Source organism: Ambystoma mexicanum, chromosome 2p (assembly GCF_040938575.1).
Source record: "Ambystoma mexicanum isolate Mex_15411 chromosome 2p, UKY_AmexF1_1, whole genome shotgun sequence".
Classification (NCBI taxonomy): Eukaryota; Metazoa; Chordata; class Amphibia; order Caudata; family Ambystomatidae; genus Ambystoma; species Ambystoma mexicanum.
The window spans coordinates 1,346,666,654-1,346,691,911 of NC_090923.1; the positions used below are offsets into that span (position 1 = coordinate 1,346,666,654).

General features: G+C 45.0%; 1 protein-coding gene across 2 annotated transcripts in view; it reads right to left on the bottom strand.

The window, feature by feature from the left end:
• Positions 1–25,258, bottom strand: part of MYO15A (myosin XVA) — a 3,541,761-nt gene that overhangs the window by 1,810,728 nt on the left and 1,705,775 nt on the right. For both annotated transcript variants that reach the window (XM_069645706.1, XM_069645705.1), the window contains exon 39: positions 3,517–3,643. In XM_069645706.1, coding sequence (XP_069501807.1) covers positions 3,517–3,643 — 127 coding nt within the window. The remainder of the gene's footprint in view (positions 1–3,516; positions 3,644–25,258) is intronic.

Genomic DNA, 25,258 nt, shown 5'->3' on the forward strand with positions numbered 1-25,258 from the left:
TGGCTCCCGGTGGCTGCAAGGATCAAGTTTAAGACCCTCTGCATCGTCCACACGGCATTCTGGAGCCGGGCCGTCACTACATCCAACACCCTCTTCCTAAATACCTTCCTTCTTGAGCCCTTCGCTGTGCTGCCTCCAACTCTGTGATGGTCAGATGCATCTTCAGGCAGAGAGAAAGGGGCAGATCACTTTCCTCTGCAGGTGCCTCCCTCAGGAACGGCCTCCCTGCCCATCTCAAACTTGAACTGGACCACCAAGTTCCGGAAGCAGCTCAAGACTTTCCTTTTCTCCTCTGCTTTCTCTCTCTCCCTCCCCTGCTGACCTACCTATCTTCTGCGCTGACTGTTTGCATGGATACCCTCAGAGTTGTCACCGGGTATCAGGCTCCTTTATGACCAGTCTCCCCCGCACTGCCTCCAGGCCTGTCGCGCACTAGGGGCTGTAACTGTAACCTCTACAGTCCCCCGCCTCCTTGCACTTACCCAGAGCCCCGTGATGCCCTGGCTGCACATACTCAAAACAATGCTGCCCTGATCACACTTTCCCTTGCACTTCTCCCGTCCCCTTCCCCTGCTCCTTGCGCTACTGCACTTGCACGATCTGAATGGCACAAGGCTTAGTAAGATCGTTTGTCTTGTCTTCCCTCTGTACCCTCCCTTGTCTTGTCGCGCCTAGAAACACGTGTACAGGCGCGTTATAAATTACTTATTATATCATATCATATCATATCATATATACATACAAGATGTAGGGCGAAGGCACCATTTTGAGCACATGTTCAGTAGTATTAGGAAAGGTTTGTCTTTCAGCAACTTTCCCTCCATATTCTGTGGCCCTACAAACATTTTGCTTTTGTTTTTGAACATGTTCTGACTTTGTATAGGAAAGTGAAGGCTTCAGCTTCACTCCCCTTGCCTTTTGCAAATTTTGTTATGGGGAAACAGTCAGTGCTTCAGACTATCAGTATTAAGAAACTATGTTTCCCTTTTTGTCTTTTTACCTTTTGGTAACTTTTCAACAGTGCACAGAGCACCTTACAATGCAGTATACTTTTATATGTGGCTAAAGACAAGCTGGTGGCAGCAATTACATTTACAATGTTTGCATTCTTTTTAGTGTGCACATTTGCATTTACCGTGTATGGCTACTAAATGTTCATTTTTCTTGTCCTTTGGTCATATTGTTGTTTGCCCTTCTTCCTGCCTTCTCAAGTAAGGAAATCGCACATAAAGTCATGCTGCTGCTTTCGCAGGCTAGTGATGCCTTTGTGAGTTCTTGTCCCAGGGAGGGGTCGGACTGTCTGGTTCCATTCCACGTCTGTGGTACCCAAGAGTCTATGTGTGTGGCATGAGTGAAACCCACAGTGGTCCCTGATTGGACCACTGCTAGCTGTTTGAATGGTGCAGATCCTTACCATTGGTGGGCTTGGAATTGCTTCCACCCAGGATTCAGGATTAGAAGAGGACTCCTGCAGCCATTTACTCAGATCAGTTTTGGAGCCAATTATCCCATGTAGACGAGCAGCTGACTGAAGATCTGTGGATGACTCAAGAAGAGGCCCAGCATCCCTTCATGTGTTTGGCCTGTCGAAGCCCCGCTGGACTACCTGATCTGAAAAGGCTCTGAGCGCTGCTTCAACCCTTCAACTGGTGGGACCAACCAGTGCCAACGCATTCCCATGATCCAGCCGCCCTGAGCCTTCAGAAGTGTCCCAGGACCACACGCTGGACTGACCAACTCTCCAGTGGGCTACCTTGGTAGAACCGTTGCTTTTCCTCATTCAACGCTGGAACTTTGGTGGTCGCCAACTTATGGTATAAGTCACATTCTTCCCGAATTTCAGCCTCCCATCTTCAAGAGATCCTGCTTCCGAAGGTCTTCTTCAATCGTGATTCGAAGGATGCCTGCTGTCACCTGTGTGCAGTTGCCGTCGCTGAAACTCTCCAGACGGGAAGAAGTCTGCATTGGTGCATTCTGCATTTCTTCTTTACAAAGGGTGCAATCTGCTCCTGGAACCGACCGGAAGAATCCTTGAACCCTGCAGATCATTAGCACCTCTCACTGGAACCAACGGCTGGAATACCTACCTCCAGCGACCCCCAGTCAACCTATCCAGTCATCTGGGAAAATGTCAGTCTTGGGTGTAAGTAATTGCAATGCATTCACCTCCCCCTGTTCTCCTCAGAATAAACCTTAGAATACTCGTTGGGTATTCCATTTGATCACTTTTTGATCGTCGAATGTAAAAGCCTGTATCTGAAAGATAGGAATATCATTTTACCTACCTGTAATGTTGAATATCTTCTGTAACATTTCACCACCACAAGAACTCTTCCTACATCATCCCACTTTCCTGAGAAGAAGTTTGTGACTTTTAGGCACAGTGGCCAATACATCACAGGGATTGGATTTATAAAGTTAGGATATCATTCTTGTGAACTGGTTTTATTCTATTGCATCACTTATTACCTTCTTTATGTTGTCTCATTTATTGAATGCCTTTCTCAGAACCTAAAGGTGACAGTATATATGTTTTATAATTGAGTGTTATGTGATATTATCACCTGCTTGTTTCATTTCCTAGTGGGTGTTTTGGGCCTAAAATAAATATCGTATTTTTGTTCTTACCTGTCTAAATTGAATTATTGTGTGCTTTACTGTGTGGACTCATTGTGGACCCCTGAACCTACACACGCTCTCCTTAGAATAGCCTTGACCATTCTCCACGCTTACCCTGATTGGGTTTTGGCTAACATCTCAGAGCTCCCCTGTTCACTATAACTAGGATGGCCTCCTAAAATCTGTGCACCAGGCCAGATTCTAGAAATCCATCTTAACAGGTAGTAAGATGCCAAACCATGATGTCATTATTTTGTAAATGAGGAGGAAAATAAACTAACAAATACACTAATTAGTCAGAACTTTGAAAGGTATGGTTCATACAATGATGATATTTTAATAAATGATCTATCAGCATAGAATGTTATATAATAGGACATTCAGGTTAGACACTTAAAATCATTTGTAACTCCACATTAAATATCACACGCTTGGCGTGATCTAAAAAATAAAGCTCTTTATGAGGTGTTCGCTATGTTATGTTGGGGCGGTGTACCAGAACCAGTTATATCAAGGGTGAAACATTATGTGATATATCTGATGCATATCTGGATATCACTGGATCTGCTTGGAATCATAATTATAAAAGTGAAAGCTTCCAAGTTCCACTCCAGCACATATAGATAATTTTAAAAAGAAAGATTGGCTTGAGATAGGTTTATATTAAATATATGTCTATTGCTGCATTGCTTTTTTTGACAGGAGAACAGACAGAATATATCTGTGGAAAGATGACCATATATTGCAAACATTCAGAATGAATAATACCAAACAGTAATTGTTACTTAACAAATTCAACTTATCTGTATTTTTATAACCATTTCTACCAGTCTTCCTTCCTATGATAAACCCTTGCATCCTTGACTCTACCATAAAGGCCAACAACCTGGAACGTACAGTTGGTATATACGACATATTTGAAACTTGAACTGGAGCTGGTCGTGAGCCTATCTGCCCCTTTAGGATCATCAATGCTTCATCGTGAGGATTCAGCTTCTTCACAAAGACTTTTCCAGCGACCTTCCTGTAAATACAAAGATGTAGTAGGAAGATCATTTTTGAAAATAGTCCTTGTTAATTGTAAACAAAAATACTGTGTGACTAGAATCAGGAAGCAACACTACGGCAACAAACTGTCAAACAAGAGACCCATCCTCAAAACATAATACTTAAACTCAAATATCAGCACTGTTGCTGTCACAAATCACTTGCCCGAATCCCACGTGACCGCACAACAAATAAATGTTCAAGAAGATAAGCAAGATTAACATTTTTAGAAGAAAAATTATTGCTCTATGTATCTTTCATTTAGACCACTCTTTCACCTTTGACCAAAAAGGACGCAAGATGATATGCTGTGGTTCAAGATCTTTATTAGAGGATTTGCTTCGGGAATGGCCTTCTCAAATGAAAATGACAGCCTCTAAAAAAAGTCTGAATGATTCTGCCTAAGTAAGCTAAGTAAGTAAGCTTGCGGGATGAGGCTAGGACAGAAGCCTTAACAGCACTCAGCGCCATGTCAATGAACCTTTGCATGGCCACCATAAAAGCTTCCCACTCCTTGAACTACAGGGTGGAGTTAGGGAAGGCAGGAGTTGGATTTACCTCAACCACCTGCTCATCAGACTGCAAACAGAGTCTGTTTGTCAGTACAGTTTGCGAGGGGAGGAAGAGGACTGAGTCAGTGGTTGTGTATTTTCCTTCTCTTTCTCTTCTTTACCTTCACCCACGAGCATATCTGCCAGGTCTCAGGCTCAGCAAGGGGAGTACAAGTGTACCTTAAAAAGACTTCTTCAGAACTGATTTGAAGGAAGGTAGGAAAAGCCTCCGAACATGTTGTCTAACAGATTCTGAAGTCATTGACAAGACCTACACACCTCAGAGGGATGGTCTTTATCAAAACAAAAAAGGCACATGGAGTGTAGATTAGTCACTGACATGGAGCGATGGCATTTGTGACAGCTTTTAAAGCATGATATGGGCAGAGATATTGTAAGACCTTATCAAAGAAATTGGTCTTGAGTTACAAACAAAAAGTTCCAGAATGTAACACATGGAGAAAAGGAACTGTGAGAAATAGCACCACTGACACAGAGGACATTGGGCCTGTGACAAAGCCAAACAAGGACCTGCATAGCACCACCTTCTAGCTGATAAAAAAGAATGTCCAGAGCTGACTGAACTTCAAAAGCTAAGTAATCTTAGGGAGAACTGTATCCATTAGGAGATGTCTTCTGAGGCCCCCTATAACCTCCCCTTTTAATCCACATGAAACCTTTCAATAAAAAATGTCAAGTATACATATTATCTTATGATGTTTCATGTGGATTTGTAGAACAACGTAGCAGTTAGCGTAGAAGTTAAAAGCTCCCTTCCTTTAAAGGGCTGTCCACCCTGTCTCTGACTCGGTTTAATGTATTTTATAGTGCAGCGGTCGCCGAATTATAGTTATGGTGTAGCTAGTTCCACAGGAAACATGAAAAAATTGAATTGCTGATAACGTTTGACTTGCAGGATGGATTCAACTGATATTTTGCAAACAAAAAGTTTGTGACCTCCACCCTCCCCCCCAGACTGGACATTTTGGGAAAGATTTGTTAAAAAATGAAAAGTTATTAAGAAAGCCAAGAGATGCTGTTTGCGGCCTACTCATAAATCATTTTACCATATAGAAAAAGTCGAACTTTCTGCGCATGGCAATAACCACTGGCAGAATTGGACCAAATAAGAAACAATATGGGCACGAATCGTTGACTTGATTTCCGGGAGTTATTCCGTCCAGTAGTTTATAAAATATTTGACGGGTAAGGGGTGCCCCCTTCTTCTAAAGTTATAGCTGCACTTTTCCTATGGTGCTTTGCAGCAGAAGAAATGAAAATGCCGCCATCTCTTTTTTTTGTTGCTAAATGCAAGCAATTATGAAAATAATTACAGCGATAATTACAGCGATAATGCTAAAAGAAAAAGTGAAAAGAAAGGCTTCGGATAAAGGATGGCTAAAGGTGGATAAAGGATGAAAACACATCAGGTGGGGAGGGTAATAACAGAAGGCCCCAAAGAAACCTATTGGTGCAACATGTGCAGAATCCACGGCCAAAGGCTGTAGCCACTGGCCATGGCCAAGGGCCACGCAAGTGGGCCCAGAAGAAACGTATGGATGCAACATGTACATGGGCCACAGCCAAGACCATGGCTAGTGGGCACTAAAGAAACCTATCAATGCAACATTTACCGAAGGCCATGGCTAGTGGCCCTTGAATAAACCCTGGTATAACAAAACCTTTGAAATTCATTGACATTTATTTTAGTTAAGGTACAGTTAAGGTGATCAGATTTAACAGAACAAAACCCTTGAAAGTCAGCACATGTGGGAAGTGATGATCATCTTAGCTCGGCGTCCCCCCTGTTGTAATGCATAAAATACATAACAGATGGGATTCACAATGACAAACAAAATTGGAGGCTGGCAAGATAGCTCAGTGGGTGGAGCGCTCACTGCTGCGATCTGTGTGTGATCTGCAGGTCGCAGGTTCGAATCCCAGCAAGGCCAACTTAGCCTTTCATACATTCAAAGTCGATAAATGATTACCAACTCCGGTTGGGTGATATTGTATGCATATGTGTTCTATGTAAAGTGCTTATATAAAAAACACATAATTAGTTCCTAGGGGTCATTTACGGGGGAACACTGAGTTAAGATGATCATCACTTCCCACATCCGCTGAATTTCGAGGGCTTTGTTGCATTAAATCTGATAACCTTAACTAAAGTTTTATCAATAAATATATATAAGGTCGCTGCCCTATAGCTAAGGTGAAACCATTGTACACATGGTCCTCATTACAGGTTTGCTGGTGTCCCGCTAACAATTCCAGCAGGATGCAGACAAACACTAATGCCATTACCAGCACCTGTCTGGAAGTATTACCGGCACATTACAAGTGCTAGTTTAAACAGTAAAACCCATTCCATGGAGACCCATAGATGCTATGGGGGGGATTTTGCCGGTATCAGGCCCTGGATTGGTTGACCTCCTTCCTTTTGGACCGACCCTCTAAGGTCCAACTTGGGTCCTTTCTCTCCACCACCTCTCTCTTCACATGTGGTGTTCTCCAGATGTCTACCCACTCACCATGGCTCTTCAATGTCTACTTGGCCCCTTTGGCCCACCTGATCTCTACCTTCTTCTCTAACATTCAGTGTTATGCAGATAACACTCAGCTCTCTTTCAGGCTCCCCTCAGCCTCCTCTCCTCTCTCACTCATTCCTAACTGCCTATCTGCCATTCAGGATTGGTGCGCCTCTGACGATCTCTGCCTTAATGCCAGTAAGACTCAGATCCTTCTCATTGGGACCCTTCCTCCCGCTTTCACTTTCTCACGCTGGCAGCCCTCCTTGGGCCCTCTTCCTTCACCTTCCTGTGAGGCAAAAAACCTTGGTGTCATCTTTGACTCCACTCTCTCCTTCTCTCCTCACATCACAGACTTTGCCAAGAAGGCTCACTACCAGCTGTGCCTTCTCAAAGGTATTCTGCCTTTTCTCACTTTCCCCGAGAAACTCACTGTCTCCAGAGCTCTGGTTCTCTGTAGGCTGGACTACTGCAACAGCCTGTTTCTCAATCTGCCTTCCTCTACTCTCCGCCCTCCGCAACTAATCCAGAACAGGACTGCAAGACTTATCCTTGTCCTCAAGCCCAGGGACCATATCTCTCAAGCCCTGAAATCTCTACACTGGCTCTCGGTGGCTGCAAGGATCAAGTTCAGACCCTCTGCTTCAGCCACAAGTCTTTCTGGGGCCAGGGTCTGCATTACATCCAACTATTTCTTCCTAAATACCTTCCTTCTGGAGCCCTTCACTCAGCTACCTCCAACTCTTTAAAGGTCAGACGCTTCTCCAGGCAGAGAGTTGGGGGTAGATCTCTCTCCTCTGCAGGTACCTCCGTCTGGAGGGTCTCCTTGCACTCTCAAAAGCAGTTCAAGACCTTAATTTTCTCTTCTGCTTTCTCCCTCCCCTGCTGACCTACCTGTCTGCTGCACCGACTGGTTGCTTGGCTACACTCAGAGTCTCACTGGGTACCAGGCTCCTCCATGATCAGTCTCACCTGCACTGCCTCCGGGCCCACCGTGCACTAGGGGCTGTAACTGTAACATCTACAGTCCTCTGACGCCCTGCGCTTACCCAGAGCAGGGCTTCCCTGGCTGCACTTACTCAGAGCACTGCTTCCCTGATTGCACTTCCCACTTCCCTCTCCCTGGCACTTACCCCATTCCCTTCTCTCCCTGCACTTTGCGCTGTCGCACTCGCATAATCTGAATGACACAAGGCCTAGTAAGATGGTTTGTCTTGTCCTCCCTCTGTCTTCCCTACCTTGTCTTGTCGCACCTTGAAACACTTGTGTATAGGCGCATTATAAATGACATATCATTTCATATCATAATGGTATTACCGTGCAGTTTTTTGCCGGTAGGGGTCAGATTTACCTTCAGCTCTTAGCTAGAGGTGAATCCTTCAACCCTACTGGCAAAGTTGTAGTTGGCCAGTCCAGTATAAGTGCTGGTAAACATTATTACCAGCACTTTTACCGTCTACCGGACAACTTATAATGAGGACCTAGACTTTTGGAGAAAAGTGAAACTTGTGGGACGCCATTGTGTAAAAAACACTGGACAGATTCGGACCAAATAAGAAACAACTTGGGCACAAAGCGTTTACTTAATTTCCTTGACTGGTTTGGGGTAAATCCATACAGTACTTTTAAAAAAAATAGTGGAGAAGGAGGTGCCCCCTGCTCCCAAAAACATTTAATTATCTACCATAGTGCTTGGCAGAAGCTGATCCTTTTCAGAAATGAAAAACCGCCATTTTATTTGTTCATTGATATGAGCGAAATCCGTGGTAATTTCACAGTAAACTCGCGTTTAGTTCACGCAACAACAAATAACATTTCACTCGCTGGACGGATATGGATGAAAGTTTGTCCAGGGTCGGCGAGACAGGTATGGCATCAAGAGAGATGACACAGAAAACAGATATTTCTAAAAAAAGCTTTATTAATAATCGGGATGGTGTAACGCCTAAATAAACCCATGCTATCGTGTGATTTTCCCTGCCTAAAGAAATCTAAGGAAAGTCTGAGTCCACAAGTCCAAACCAAAAAGTCTGTCTCTGTCAAAACCTTTGCTTGTCCGCCCAACTACAACAAAATCTAGTGGGAAAATATTCTCAACCAAATATAAGTGTTCAAAAGTAAATATGCACATACTGGCAATTTAAATTCATCTAGAGTTCTCTGTCTCAGGTTCAATACAGTTCCAATGTAACTTTGTTTCAAGAAGGTTTAATCAAGTTCTGAAGTTACCCTCTGTAAGTTCACAGGCATCACAGTTAGCATCAAAAGAGGGTCTTGGGTTTCCCTTCCCCAAGTTCAAATGTAATCAAGTGCATACAAAACTGTGATCTTGGGGCTCCCTTCCCCAAGATAACTACTCTCAAGTTCTTTGGTTCTCAGGGTTCCCTGCACCAAGATGTATACTGAGCAGTTCAATTGTTTCCGCTGTCTACTCGTTCACAAGAGAATGCACGGTTTGTTTGACCTGTAATTTGGTTGGCTTCACCAAGAGCACACACCTCTTGGCTGCTTTTCCATTACTTAGTGGTTTCTGGTCTAGGCGCAGTTGTCAGACCCCACGGTCCACCCATTACAGGTCACGCAACCAGCAACCACATACCTTGTCTGTGATGTGACTTTTGATGTTGACAATGTCTGTGTTAGCAAACTTCCTGGTTTAGGTGCAATTGTCAGACCACACGGTCCACCCATCACAGGTCAAGCAACCATATGTTTCCCCAAAGGCTTTGTTCAATAATATTCAAGACAACTCTTCATAAATGCAGCATTTACTTGGTTTCACTCAAACCACAACTTTCCTGCTGCTCAAAATTCAGTAAATGTAATGCTGTGTTGTATTCATCAGGATAATGCCTTTCATTCAGTTCGGTTTTCAGTAAATGTAACTTTAAGTTGTGCAGGATTGAATGGCACTTTTTATGTAATTCAATATTCAGTAGAGCAGTTTTCAATTGTGCAGGCTTAAACAGCACCTTTCATTCAGTATGGCATTCAGAAAGTGTAATATTTCACTACTTCCGTGGACCGTTACCATTTCCAAAGTCCCTCCGGCGTTCCTAGTGTCTCCTGACACTTAGAGCGGGAAAACCAACTTGCCTGTTCGCAAGGTGCTCTGCTCAGCACACACCAGTCTTCGTGCTGGGCTCTGCCTATGCGCCCTGGCAGCGCCTGCTGTACGCCTTCCCACATAAGGGCTCCCAGTCCTGCATAGTCATCTCGGCAAGACTCTTTGGATCTTTGTCGTGTCGTAGCTTCTTGCTCCTCAGCATGGCAATTCCTTGGTTCACTTTTCCTTCTGCGGCTGCTTCTGGATTGCACCTTTTATACTCTCTTCTACTGCTAACAGGCTGCAGATGAAACAAGGTATATTCATTTGCCTGACCCTGCTTGAGCCTATTAGAGTGACATGCCTGATCTTTATTGCTACATGCCTCCAGATCATTCTTCTTCGTCTCAGTATCAGAGTGGTGTTTATAATAGAAAATCTATACTATTCCTAGTTGCCTCTTCTTCTTCTCAGTACTACTACAGGGGATGATGGGATGAGATTGGCAATGGGCCATGAAGGCTAAGGGAGGGGAGGGTAGGTCAGTATCAGGAAAGGGGGATACCATGTCTCAACTTCAGGTACCCTCTCACCAATCCCCAAGGACCCTCCACTCAGGTGATCCTCCCTCTCTTGTCCATCCCCAGGGTCGGGATCCAAAAGCGATGGCCCTTCGCTGACCACCTGAACAGAAGATCCCGGGGGAGCAGATGTGAGTGCCTTCAGGTTTCTCACAGGTCCCCCAAAACGGGAAATGTTGACAGAATTTGTCAAAAGATCAAAATGTTATTACGAAAAGGAAAAACACTCCCATTCCTTTTCCCATCGAAAAAAAGTGCATCGTGTGAATAGCACAAAAACCGATGGGCAGATGTGTACCAAATAAGAGGAACACAGACACAAAGCATTGTGAATATGTGTGTTAATTTTTTTGGGGTATATCCGTCCAGTGGTTTTTAAAATATTTGACAGAGAAGGAAGTGCCCCCGCCCCAAAAATGTTTTATATATATCCCATGGTGCTTTGCAGCAGAGAGGATGAGAGTCTTTTCATTAATGAAATCTGCAAAAAAAAATGTTGGTCGATGCAAGCGATTCCCACAGGGATATTAAGGGAAGCTGAAGGTCATGGCCACTAGCCATGGCTAGTTGGCCCAGATGAAAATATAGTATAACAAAACCCTTGAAACTTAGCGAAAAAACTTTAGCTAAGAGAGAGCTAAGATGATCAGATTTAATGCAACAAAACCCTTGAAATTCAACGGATGTGGGAAGTAAGTAACATCTTATCTCTGTGTCCGTCTCCCCATTGATCTCCCTCATGATGCCATTTTGTATGCCATTGTGAATCCTTTCTGTTGTAATATGCATGCGCTCATGGGCTTTGAAAATAGGGAGATGGCGAGCTAAGATGGTACTCACTTCCCACATCCACTAAATATCAAGGGTCTGGTTGCATTAAGTCTGATCACCTTAGTTCTCTATTAACTAATGTTTTTTCACTGAATATATATATACACACAAAAAACACCAACAAAGTTATGGTGGGTTAAAAAAAAGGCTTGAAAAAAACCCTTTCACATGAAATTTGAAAGTAGGATAATCCATTTCAGCCAAGTCACACATGCCACTACGCCATTTGGTAGCAATCGCTGGAAGTTCACCTCAAGTCCAGAGCCACATCAGCAAGGCATTGTGGGTATTGTGAGGAACCTGAGGGCATTGTCACATCTACCCCCCCTGGATCCTCTTCTCAGGTGGCTTGGTAAAGACCATCGCTCTTGAATCCCTACTCTGGGGGTGGAGATGCAAAGGCAGATCAGCTGGGTGGAGGGACCTTGCAGAGTGGTGAGAGGATGTTTGGGTGAGACATGGTATCCACCTTTCCCTTCTCAGAATGAACGTTCCCTCCCCCTACCTTTTGTGCATTATTATCAGTCATTTTCTCTTTCATACACTCAAAATATGCCACAACCATTCCCGTTTAAAACTGGGAAGAGGAAGAGGCAACTAGGAGTTGTGCACACTCCCATTCATTCATACCACGTTGGTACTGAGATGAGGAAGAGTGCTGCAGAAGAATACCATTGCAAGAGTCAGGCATGTCCAGCTAATAGGGTTAATTATTGTCAAGCAATTGAGGACAAAGACTTGCACCTGCAACAATTTAACAGATCACAGGTGCATACAAGGAGGGACAGCCAGCAGAGAATGGAGAGAAACCTGACTGGAGGACAGAACACGGCTGACCGAGGAGCAGGCTGGAGAGAGGCCAGTGGGAAGGACGTCCTGTGCAGCAGAAGGGTGAAAGTGATGCCGGGGCCCGAGCGGGCCGTGACAGGGTTGAGACACCTGCAGACCCTGGTGCCTTATGCCCAAATCCAGAGCTGTGTGACACTGAAGGCTCCCAAGCATTACGGGCCTCTGGTAGCATCCGCTAAGGGAGAGCAGAGCTCCTTACAACAAGCAGCAAGATTTGGAGGCAGCGAGCGCATGTGGAGCAAAAATAAGCCATAAAGAAGAGAGAAGACGCCCGGATGAGCGGCCACATACCGTGTGAGTGAAATAAAGGGAACACTCATACCAGGGCGCTCCAAGGCTTCAAACAGGCATTTGGTAATGTCGAACAAACTGAAACCTGAGACAATTGGTCTTGGAACCCAGATTGAAGGGTTCTGAATGCCGAACATGCTGCACATTGTTATGAATGCATTTAAAAATGAAACAATTGGTATGGAATATTGAACTAAAGGAAAGTTGTGATGAATATATGAACAAAGTGAAAAGCAAGCGATGAACATTTATTTATGAACAAAGTGAAAGGCAAGTGATGAGCACTTTTGAAAACTGTGAAAGCATACATATCTCAAGGATGCCAGACAACTACATCAAAGGTTTCAGCCTTATTAGGGATCATCAGGAAAGTAAAGAATTGTCACACTTGTGGGTGAATCATTTTTGCAAAACACCAACAAAGTTAGGGTGTGTTTAAAACAGTTTTAAAAAAAAACTTTCACCTGAAATGTGAAAGTAGGATAACCCATTTGAGCTAAGTCACACATGTCACAACGCCACCTAGTAGCCATGGCTGGAAGTTCATGTCCAGTTTCATGCCACATCAGCAAGGCATTGTGGGTATTGTGTATTGTTAGAAACCAGAGGGTATTCTCACTTCTTGTTCCCCTGGATCCTCTGCTCAGGTGGTCAGGGCACGGCCATTGCCTTTGTATCAAGATCTTGGGGGTGGACCAGTGCGGGAGGATCACCTTGGAAATTGGGAGGAGGCGGGGGCACCTGCCCAGACATTGTACATGTGAGTGCAGGGGAGGCTGCAATGTGGAGTGGGAGTTGTGCCTCCAGGGAGAAAAACCAGGAGCAGCTGGGGTTGCCTGGCAGCACCCACATCAGAGCTCCTCCACTGGGTGAAACTGGAGATCCCAGGCCTTTGAGGGGCAGGTGGTAGGACCCTGACCTCAGTCAAACACCCCATTGTGCTCCTGTTGCTCCCAAACCCCGAAAATGCCATTTTTGGATAGCTAGTGAAGTGGAAGCAAAATACAACGAACTGCATTCTGAGACTGGAAGTCCAAAACCATTTCTTTTTGAAAACTGAAAGGGTCTGAGCCCAGCTGAGGGAGACCCTTGTGTATGAACATTAATAAGGGGTCTGAGAACCCAAAGAGCTTTTGGGAAGAAGTTGAGAGAACGGAGAGGACATGGAAAGCCACAGCGCACAAAAGAAGCCTTGAGAGACCGGAGGGGAACATGGAACCGGGACGCTGACTCAGTGCTGGAGAGAGGCTGTGGAAAACAAGTCCGAGCCCGGCTGAGGGAGATCTGTAAACGTGTGAATAAGGGGCTTGAGCCCAAACGAGGGTGACCAATTGTGAACATTGTGCTTAAGGGGTCCGAGCCCGAATGAGGGAGACCAATTGTGAACATTGTGCTAGAGGGGTCCGAGCCTGAACGAGGGAGATCCGTAGTCCGAGCCCGATCATAGGAGACCAATTGTGAACGATAGGTCTGAGCCCGGCTGAGGGAGACCTATTGGGAACTTGTGTTTGAGAGGGTACAAGTCCGGCTGAGGGAGACTTGTTAGAAACTGTGAACCCTTAAACTTGTGAACATTGGAAAAAACCTGAAGAAGAGAATGAACTTTGTTTTGTATGTGTACAGGCATCCTGCAAACAAGAGACTTTTTTTTGGGGAAAAAACTTTGTCGGGGGAAAGCTCTGATTTATGTCCTGAACTGCATCTTCGAGCCACAGAAGCCAGAGTGTGTTCAAAGCTCAAGTGCGCTACTTTGTCCCGTGCTGAAAATGTGGGGAAGGGAACACATTTACTCAGTCATTCTGACCTATTATTTTCTGAAACTCTTTCTTTTGTATACTTCATTTTACCACACCATTTGTGTTCAGAAGTAAGGATTAGCAATAGGTTTATTAGTATAGGCCCTTTTTATTTTGACAAGACTCCACTAGGACTGTGTTATTTTTACTTTGATGGTTGTAGCTTGCTTCCATCCTTAGATTTAGGGTAAGACAGGTGTTCATCCAACCCTTTGAAGTTCAATAAACACCCTTGAACTCTGATCACTTGTGTTTGTCTTCACTGTTTCATACCGTGCCTTCCTTACAGTATGCAAATCAGCCCAAATGCAAACCCAGCTGAAGATATTAACTGAGAGGGGGTTTGAGTGTCCTAACACAATTGAGATATCTACGTTGTAGAGGCATATTTCAACCAGATTATCATAATGGTAGTAGGTTACATGCATGGTACTTAATATATCTCATCCTGGCATATCATATATTTATTGCAGGAATTGCTTGAGTTCCTGTGAGCAGACAGCTAGTATGTGTAGTTCAATGTGGCGTTCGGCTTCTCTTCATACAATGGCCTATAAAGTATTGGGCATCCAACTGACCAATACAAAATGTGCCTTATTTTATCTTGGTAACTGGACTATCTTCTGTCACCCGGACTCTGCCTTTCTGCCTACGCATTTTGCCTATGACGCCTGGACTCATTTGTGGATTACTTTGGTTCTGAACTGTCCTTTGGCCCTGGATTTGCTTCTGGTCTGTTGATTGTGTGTTGGTGCTTGGATTTCTTCATGTGTTCTTGGACCCTGGAAAGGTGTCTCCTATGAAGGTTAGATTCTTTTCTGCATTGACTTTTGCCAACTGCTACATTTTCTCCTTCGCTCTTTCCTCTTGTTTCTCAGAGCTCTCTGTGCCCTTTGACCTTGGTAAATTGTTTTCCTTACTGGATTTGTCTCTATCTCTCTGATGTGTTAGCATCGTCCTTGTGCCATTGTGTCAGGTGCCTCCTATTTTTATCTTTTTTTCCTCTCTTCTTGGGGTGCAGGTTCTGTGGCCTATGAACATGTACACCAATATCATGTTTCCGGTCCCTTGTGAGTTCACGTATGGAGGATTGTACTAACAGGGGGAGGCCAAAAAGGGGGGCTTTCACCCTCACGTGAATCATACTGTGTTCATCACCTGTTCCTTTTTCTTTGCAGCTTCAGTAAGACTGCTTTTGGGAAGTCTTGCCTTTCTGCCTTATCCCATTCCACAAACATGTATGCTTATTCTGTGTGGTGCAGTCGGGAGGAAGGTCTGTTACACCCTGAAAGCCTTAAGTCAAGACAGATCGAGAAGCTGTTTTGCATTTCCTGGGTCACAGAATGTAGAATGATGCAGATCTTATCACTGCCTTGCTTCAGGACATGGTAGCCCTAACAACAGATATGGTTTCAATGGATTTACTTGATTACTGCGTGGCCAAAAACATTGTATGCAAAATAAACAACAAAAAGAAGAAATTATATTAAAGGCATTAAAAATGCCTCCACTATTGCCACGCAGTATCGATTTTACATTGGAAACCATTTTTGTGCACAGCTGAGACCTTATTGGGGATTCATCAGTGTTTGGGTGAGAGGAAGAAGTGACTTTCTTATCCGTGGTCGCGTAAGAATCTCTTGCGCAAGTTCAGTTGAATGAAGAGTGCGACTGTTCCCGCAACCCCCAACCCATTCACACACTACTTTACAACCTTTTAGCTTCCTTCAGTTCCATGAATGTTTTTAATGCAACCACTTGTAAATTAGATTTTTATTTTCTAAATGTTACAATCTGGTTCTATATTTAAATAAATACTTGTAATGTTCAAATAACTCTCGTAAAAGTAAAAACAAATATTCATGTTCACTGTTTTACATTGAACTAAACAAATTGTTTTTTTGTTGTTGGCCCAGCCACTTTCGTACTTAGGGTTTGTCTTTATGTGCTGATTCCCCAAAGAGACACAACTGAAGCCTGATGAAAGGTGAAGACGAAACAAGAGAAACCACAGGCAGCGCCTGTAACCCTATTAAAATAGAAACGAGAAGCGCGAGGTAAGGATCTATTTATTTTTTCAAAATGCATATTGATTTTGCTAAAATGTATGAATCTTAAGCGGTAAAAAGGAAACTAAATGATTTCGTAACTACATAATTTGCAGTAAAGGTTAATTCGTAAAAAGAAAATCGATGTTTTCCAATCCACTATCAATCAATGCTTGGCCGCTATTCAGAGCAGTGACAATACCCTACCATCAGACCCATAATTTGCTCCTGTGGTACCCTCTGTTGCCACCCCTACCCTCCTATGCCCATAGCCCTTCCCCAGCAATTTCTCTTGGCACCTTCAGAGCACTTCCTGGGAGACCCTAAACATTATAGAACATTCATCAACCGGTGCACACTCCATTTTTATGCAGATCCCTGGCATTCTCTGACAATACGACTAAAGCCGCTTTTGTGTTCTCCCAACCTTGAGGGTCTAACAGCGACTTGGTCAAATCCACTACTTGAGACAAACAGTCCAGTTCTCTACGACTTTGATTCTCTACTGGAAGTGATGAACTTGGTGTATGACACCCGCTACAAGAGGCAATGACAGGATCTCAAACTACTTGTCTTAGAGCAGGGTTCTCAAGGTGTCTTACAATACATAGCCAAATTCAACCTGTTAATGGCAGAGACCTCCTGGCCTGAGACCAAGAGAGTGGCCTTGTTTTTACCAAGACCTCTCAGACTCGTTAAAAGACTTCCTCTCCTCCATTCCCGTTGTCATGAACACTTACACCGACCTATTGGATTTGGTCCTCCAGATTCAAGCATGTCTGGCGGATCACAGGGGTGAGAGGAAACATCTATCCCTGAGACAGTCAGCCAAGGCTGATACAGTTCCCCCAGAAAGAGTAGAGGATGCACCCGAACCCATGCAGGTGGTAACCATCCGAGATCCGGTGTCCCGAGAAGAAAGGAACCATCAGCGAGTCTCAGGACACTACATAAACTGTCCAGCGAGACCCAAAAAGCCTTTGGGAACTATTAGACTTGTCCCAAGGCAGGGTCAACTGGAGGAGTCTAACTGATCACCAGCCCCTGTCAGGAAGGATTCATACATCAACCTCAATGCCCTCCTCAAAGCACCTGGTAGAGAACATGTGACAGCTCATGTGTTCGTAGACACCAGGGATTACAGGAACTCTATGGACCTTGTTTTTGCACAAACACACCAAATTCCGTCCCATGAGAAGGAAAAACCCAAAGCCGTCGGAGTAGTCGATGTCGCTGCTCTGACGTCTGGTCCGATAACAATGCAAACCTGTGTCTTGGTCCACCAGCCTTGGACATCAAGACTGGATCACAGTCCTTGACTTCAGTATCATAGTAGGGAACCCTGGCTTCAATTGCATAATCTCTGGATAGACTGAGAAGCTTGGATGGTGTGCTTCTCTTCATGGTATTGTTCCTCTTCCTGTATGACACCCAAAGATCAGGAGTTGCCATATAGAGCCCTTGAAGAACTATACAAGATAACTTTCATCCAAGTAGATCTACCCCAAATACACAAGGACTACCAAGACGTATTCAACATTAGAGACGCAGACCACCTACCCCCTCATCGTGAATACGACTGCCCCATCAATTTGGTGTCAGGCTCGGCCATACCCCACAGGCGTTTCTACTGCCTGACTGTGGTTGTGGATCAATTGCTAAAAGAGTATTTGGAGTCCTCTGTGTAAAAAGGCTAGATACGACCACCTACCTCACCTGCAACATCCCCTCTGTTTTTTGTCCCTAAGAGGGAAGTTGATTTGTGCCCTTGCATAGACTACAGTGCCTTGACTGCCATCACAATAAAGAACCAATAACCCCCTACCATTCATATTGGTCCTTTTTGGTCAGACGCGCACAGCCACCATCTTCACTAAGTTGGACTTACAGAGGGCTTATAACCTGGTCAGGATACGGACTGGTGGTGAATGGAAGACAGCTTGTCTCTTCTGGCACTTACCCAGCTAGGCCGACTGAAATATGCCTCTAGTGTGGCTCCCTCATTTTGGTGACCCGCACGTGAAGACCCATGCTATCTGTTTTTTGTTTCTCACTGACCCGATCTTCCCTCCTTTGCCTCTTTGCTCTTTGTTATAGTTTGCAGGGAGCCGATGTTGATGCCTCCTTCATGGCCCCTGTTTTTCCAGAGCCCAAGTGGAGATTACCCTCACCTTGAGGATGGGGGAAGGCGATTTCTCCCTCTCATGTGAAGTTGTGTGGGGTATCCAAGCGTATGAATCCCTGTAAGTCGTATGAGCCCTCCCGCTTGCTGATCAGATGCGTGCAAAGTACCACTGATTCTTGTGCTAGACCAAGAGTGTTCCCCCTCCAGGTCCGTGCTGCCTTTTGCACTGGCGGGGTGTCACAAGAGTTCCTGCTGGGACCTCAGGCCCATGCCGGGTTGCCCCACGATAGCGGGGAGGGGGAAAAGGGCGGCTAGGGCCCCTGCTGTGTGTGGTCAGACCTTGTAGAGGGTCACCCACACTGGTTGTCTTCCAAGGGGACCTCACTAAAAGCAGACTCCGAACATAGACATGATTGAGTGAGCGGGAGGCACACCCACAGCAAAAATGACACACATGTGACCTCTCTAGGCACAGTAAACGAAAGTTGTGTGGGTCCATGGAGGAGTAACTCCGTGGGCACCTGGCACAGCTAAGAAACCCATTGGGCATGTGCTTTGTAGTTTTTATTAATTTAGATGCACAACAGGGTGTAGCTGCCGCTCAATGCTCCATCCCGTCCCAAGGTGGAGAAAGGGACTTACGGTTGGGCAGGGCGCATACAGTAGGTACTGTACCGGGCATGCCACATTTTTAATATGCTGCCTACAATCCTGTGCCCCATTCCATGGGACATTACAAGAGTATGGAGGAAAGAGGACAGGACATAAAAGTACAGAGGGAATGCGTGCACTGGGTAGTACTTCCAACAAATAACCACTGCATCGCTCAGGGAATCACTTGCAGGAAACTCCCTGGAACAGAAAGTCCCGCACTTCCTGTTTGAGCTGGTCACAAAACGCAAATGAGTTACTCAGCATGTTCACCTGAGTGTTCAGGCGAGGTGATGCTATCACTGTCACCTCACTCTGGATTGCCTAAAATTACAGCAGTATAGGCTCCCATCACAGTTTGAGCAACCCCACATGTCCCATCTTGTTGATGTAGTGCAAGAGTCTGGAACCTGCGGCTCTCCAGATATTTGGAACTATGACTCCCATGATCCCCCACCATTGACTATGAAGGCCAGAGCTGATGGGAGTTGTAGTCCAGAACATATAGAGAGCCAAAGGTTGCAGGCCCCTGATGTATTACATGGCAGTGGTGTTGTCTATGAGGACTTGGACATTTAAACCTTTGATTGATGGTAAGAAGAATCCCAATGACAGACAAATTGCCATGAGTTCCACTAAGTTGATGTGGAAGGACATTGCCAGCCATTCCCACAGAACCTCCACTAAAAGATCCCCAGGTGACTTTCACATCCTATCAGGGATGTGTCCGTGAACAAACTGAAAGCTAGCCACAGTTCCTAGAGGAAGGACAATCAAAGGAGGTTGAAAGGTAAATCATTTGTTCCTTTATGCATTCCTTCCTCCCACTGATTCCACATCTATGATAGACTCTCATTGAAGCAGGTGGATCTGAACGAGAGGAAGGACACGACTGATACCAGAAAGCTCTGGAGGAATCACCTACCAAAACGGTTACCCTGACTGCAAATCCAGGTAGTAATGTTTGGTAAACATGTGCTCCGAGAGGCCCATATGGTCACTTGCAAATGTCCAGAACAGGGACCTCTCTCTGCAGGGCAGACGTGGCAGCCAGTCCTCTGGTAGAATGATATCTGAGACAAGTAGGCCCATCCTTCCCAGCCAGATCATAGCAATCTGAGATGCAGTGAATGATCCAACCTGACAGGGTCTGTTTGGTCACCGCCCTGTCAGCACGAGCACCAGCTTAACCCACAAATAGCTGGTTATCTTTCCTGACATCCCCCATCTGAGAGATGTAGTAGCTGAGGGCCTGCATCGGGTCCAGTTGATGGAGTCATTCCTCTGCTTTGGAAGGATGGGGTGGGGGAAAAATCAATGGAAGAAAAGGTTGGATCATTTGAGTGAGATAGCATTCCGAGCCCACTTTTGGGAGGAAAGAAGGTCTCGCTCTCAATGTTTCCTTCTCTTTGGAGGAAACAAAATAAGAAGGTTTTACAGACAACGCCTGGAGCTCACTGACCCATCTAGTGGAAGTGATGGCCACCAGGAAGATCACCTTAATGGTGAGCAATCTAATAGAACAAAAATGTATGGGCTCAAACAGAGCACCCATAAGAAACGTTAACACCAAATTGAAATCTCTCACCAGAACCACAAAGTGGCAAGGAGGAAACTGATTACACAATCCCTGCCTGTAAAAACTACATAACATTGGGGATTGTGAAGAAAGAGTTCTGTTTAGAGGACTGTATAAAAATCAAGATAGAGACTAGGTACCTCTTCACAGTGCCAATCTGCAGACCCGATCAGGCCAAAGACAACAGGAAATCGAAAACAGAAGATAAGAGGACAAAAACTGGGTCCAGATCCTTTTCCCGGCACCAAGCAGAGAATTTACACCATCTACAAGCATAAATCGACTTAGTGGTGGGCCTCTGGGATAAAAGGAGCACATACATGACATTGGGCCTAATTATAAGTTTGCCGGTCCGGTAACAACGGTACCGGTAAGCTTGCTGGTACTGTTGTGAACGGACCGGCAAACTACAAGTTCTGCTTGCGGGTGCCTACCCCGCCCGCCAGGTCTGACCGTGTTGAGCCGGATCCATGCCCATGGGTGCCCCATCACAGGTCCTTACAGGTTCCCTGCCAGCTAGTCCAAGCACAGTGGGATCTGTTGGCGCTATTGGCACTGAAGCCGTCGGTGGCAAGACCAAAGTCATCAGTGGCAAGGCCTTGGAGAAGATATCCAGCATCTTCAAGTGATACTCTTCCCATTCCTCCGGAGTGGAGAATTGGGTTGGAAACGGTACCCGGGGGTCGTCTCAGGGGAGTCCCTTAAGTAATGACTCCTTTTCTTTGAGAAAGAAGGAGAATGATGTTGAAGGGAACTGCTGGGTTAGCCAGACCGCTTGTGGTGCTTCTTATTTTCTTTATGGGCATGATATCTTTCCCTTCAGTACAACTCCATGCGCTGAGATTTTCACTGATACCTCATGTCAACTTTTGTGTTATGGAAATAGGTGAAGAGATTGACCAACCTTTTCCCTGTGGGCCTTTGAGAACATAAACTGGCATGTTCCGCAGTCTTGCAAGTCGTGAGCCTGCCCCAGACAGTAAAGGCAGATCCTGTGGGGATCGGACACCAACATCTGGCCCCACAACCTGAGCATGGCTTGGAATCCAAGGCCTTTGCAGGATTGGCCATGATTACGCTAAGTAGTGTTCCAGAAGTGAACAGGGTGCATGGAAAAAAAGAACTCAGCAGCTCAATATATATACTGGCCCCATCAGCATATCTGGAGGGGGGGGGCATGTGGAGGTGTTGCGGAGCTGCGCTTCACCCCATTGGCAGCAGAAACGTTTTCTAAGAACAGATGCGCTGGGAGATAGATATCGTAGATGAGGAATCTGAGGAGGAAAGAATCCATTAGAAAGTATTCATCCAGCAGATCCAGAGACACAAGGCAGTTGTGGAGCTCAAAAGTCAAGAAGATCCGCGCTAGGGCGATCATCTTCAATTGGTCCTTTTCTTGAAGCCTATTAAGGAGTCTGAGTTATAGGATTGGTGGGTCTGAGCCCTCCATCCTTCTTTAGAAATAGAAAGTAATATGAATACCAGCCTTTCCCGACTTCCTCTGTTGGAACAAACTCCACTGCTCCCTTCAGCAAGTGAGAGATTTCCTACAAAAAGAGAGGTTCCAGAGAAGGCATAGGCAAAGTAGGTGGCGTTGACAAGAAAGGCAGGCAGTAACAGTACTCTACTCTCTGTTGGGCCCAGCTGTCCAATAGTTTCCTGCCATGCCTTCTTGCAGTGGAATGCTGTCCCCTACAGTAGACTGATTATCTAATGAGGTAAAAACGTGTATCGGGTTTGCCACCTAAAGCCCAGCTAGACCAATGGCAGATGTTTTCTAGTTTGGTGGTACTCCTACCTCTTGAGAATTGGAAATAACGTCCCCTTTGCTGATGCTGTTGGTACTGTAACGTCCCCTTTGCTGATGCTCTTGGTACTGTGGAGTGCCTTTGCTTTTTGGGGGAAAAAGAATAACTTATTCCTTTCTCTTCCAAAAAGCAGTGGAAGAAGTATATGCAGAAAGTCCCAGGCACTTAGCTGCTTGCCGTGAATCTTTTCATTTCTGGAAACATTTGTCTGCCTTGGTTCTAAACAAATCCATTTCTTCCAAAGTTATATCCACCTCTAGTCTGGACATCTTAAGCGACAATGTCCAGGAAGGCCTGCTGATAACTGCTGCAGTACCCATGCACAGACCTAAACAGTATGTGGTATCAAAGCCTCCAGAATGTTTCTTATAATATGTTTACATTCCTGTATGAGCTGTGTGAAATTATGGAGGCAAATGAATGCCTGCAGCATATGGTGCTTCCTATTGCGTAAGGGAGTAGCGTACCATGGGACACAAAGCATACACTATTCTAAGAGCTAGGCTGCCTGTTTCAAAAATGCAATGCCCTCAAGGGCGGAGGTGTAGCCAGGATTGTCTAACAAGCGGTGCCTGAAGCTAATGTAGTTGGGCCCACTGCAGTGACATTCACATATGTAAATGCCCACACAGCACTGTTGAGTGGGCATTTACATATTTTGGATGGGCCTTGCCATCTCAAGCCCTACCCTGTCAACGCCTCTGCCCAATGGTCCATCTTATTAGACTCTACATCTGGGGGAACAGTTGAAAATCTGTTGCTTTTGTGGCAGAAGTAGCTGTCTGAATTACTGGGCTGTCAGCCGAAGGATGAGTGGACAAAAACGGAGGGCCCTCTAGTCTTGACCTATGCTTTGTCTAATGTCTCTTTTTACAATAGATACATACACTGGTCTGTTCGACAGCGGTATACGTTTATCTTTAAAGGCCCTAATAAAGGACAAAATAGTCACCTTGGGAGCTGTTGGTTGTAAAATATTAGCAACTGTATGGGCAGGTACCTCTTCTGAGGTGGAAGACAACTATAAAGTGTAAATGGTCTGAACTACTATGGGTGTTAAGGAACCAAAGTTTTGTCCACGGGTTGAAACCGGGTCTATGGCTTAATCTGAATTAGGCAATGTGTCTTACCAACTAGCCTCTTTCAATCCCTTTATAAGTGAAGTAAGGAAACTATTGATTATTTATCAAGGAACTCCTTCAGCATGAGAGATCTTGGGATATTTGAAAGTGGCTCAATACCAGAAGGCATCCCCACTCTCCTCCTCAAAGATATCCTTCAAACCACCTGAACTGCATTGCTCTATCCCAAAGCCTGGTAAAGGGAGTCATCAAGCTCTGATGGATCTAGTAAAATTGGTTCCATGATGGAAGATCACTGTTTTGTAGATAGTTTGTAAAATCGGCTCCGAAGTTATCGTACATGCTGGTGCTGGCTCTGAACTCACTGGTGTCGATGACAACGCCTCAAAGAGTCAGATGTCTTCAATATAATGGAGAAGGGTAGCGCCAAGCACAGCAGCACCAAAAAAATAGGTGTCGACTATACCAATTTGCTAGGCTTTTCACCAGGTCCCTACCTCAAAGGTGTGCAAGAATGATATGGACTCTTACCTGAACTGTCCTTACGGGTTAGCATTTGTGAGTGATTTCCATACCCCTTCTGGCGTGCATTCAAAAGCTTTAAGTGCTGACTTTATAAAGGTTTCCAATTCTTCCAGTATGGAGGATGGTGTGGGAAAGGATGGTGCCTTAAATTGTTCATGCTGTTTATCAGAACCGCACGCAACAGAATGATGCCTCAGATGCTATATTTTAGAAGATGCAGAGTGAGCTTGGGAAGAAAGAGGACCCGCTCCTCTTCTTCTTTATCCCTTTCCTGACAACAGGCATGACGCTTATAGGACGGAGTGTCAGCTCTGGCATTGAAGTCTTTTTGGGAGTCTCTCGGGAGGATTTCTCAGTAGTCTTCGCCGAGGCCATGAAAAAGTCTGGCCATGTGCTCTCTTACCAAGACAAAAAAGACACATGGAGTGCAGATCTGTCACTGATATTGAGCAATTACAATTCCTAAAGGATTGGAAGCTTGATTCGGGGGATGCATATTAAGAAACTGAAAACACTGTCAAGTGATTGAAAAAGTTCATGAGTGTTGGTGCTGAAAAAAACAACTGGGTGAAAATGGTACCTGTGGTTCAGAGAATATATGCATGTGTCATCATCCAGCATGAGATGATGATAATGAAACAACAGATCCTGCTTCCAGGAACGTCATCACCTGGATGCTAAAGAAAATGTTTCCGAAGCTGACTGCGTCAAGATGATAGTTCAGAAGATGAGGAAAATGTGGGAGGAGTCTATTGTTTAAAAAGAAAATGTACAGTTTTTTACATATAGACATGTGGGCAAACGGGTTGCGATCCCTTACTCACTGTGCATACAAACCAGATGATCTTACCCATATGACAGAGCCGCAGAAACCAAGGGCACACACAATTCTGTTCCCTCTGGTATGCAGACAGGGATCACATACTTCCAAGGATTGGGGCAAGAACAAAGAGATGCACAGACACAATGGCCCTCATTATCAGTTGTGCGGTATCCCTGTACCTACAGCTCTTGGCTGGAGGTAAATTAGGCCACCCCACCGGCCAACTTGTAGTTTGGCGGTTCAGGAAAAGTGACAGTGACCGAATTACTGACACTTTTTTCCCACACTGCCGAATTTATAATGAGCCCCAATGACACGTCTGCCTCATCCCAAAATGGCGCACCAGCCCGAATTCTAAAGTGCAATCAAGTAATCACTGGCATTTCAAAAGAGGAAAATCCCAAACATTTGAGAGTACTTAAAAAGGGAAGGGGAACACTTGGACAAAGGGTGGAAACAGAGAATTCTAACCAAT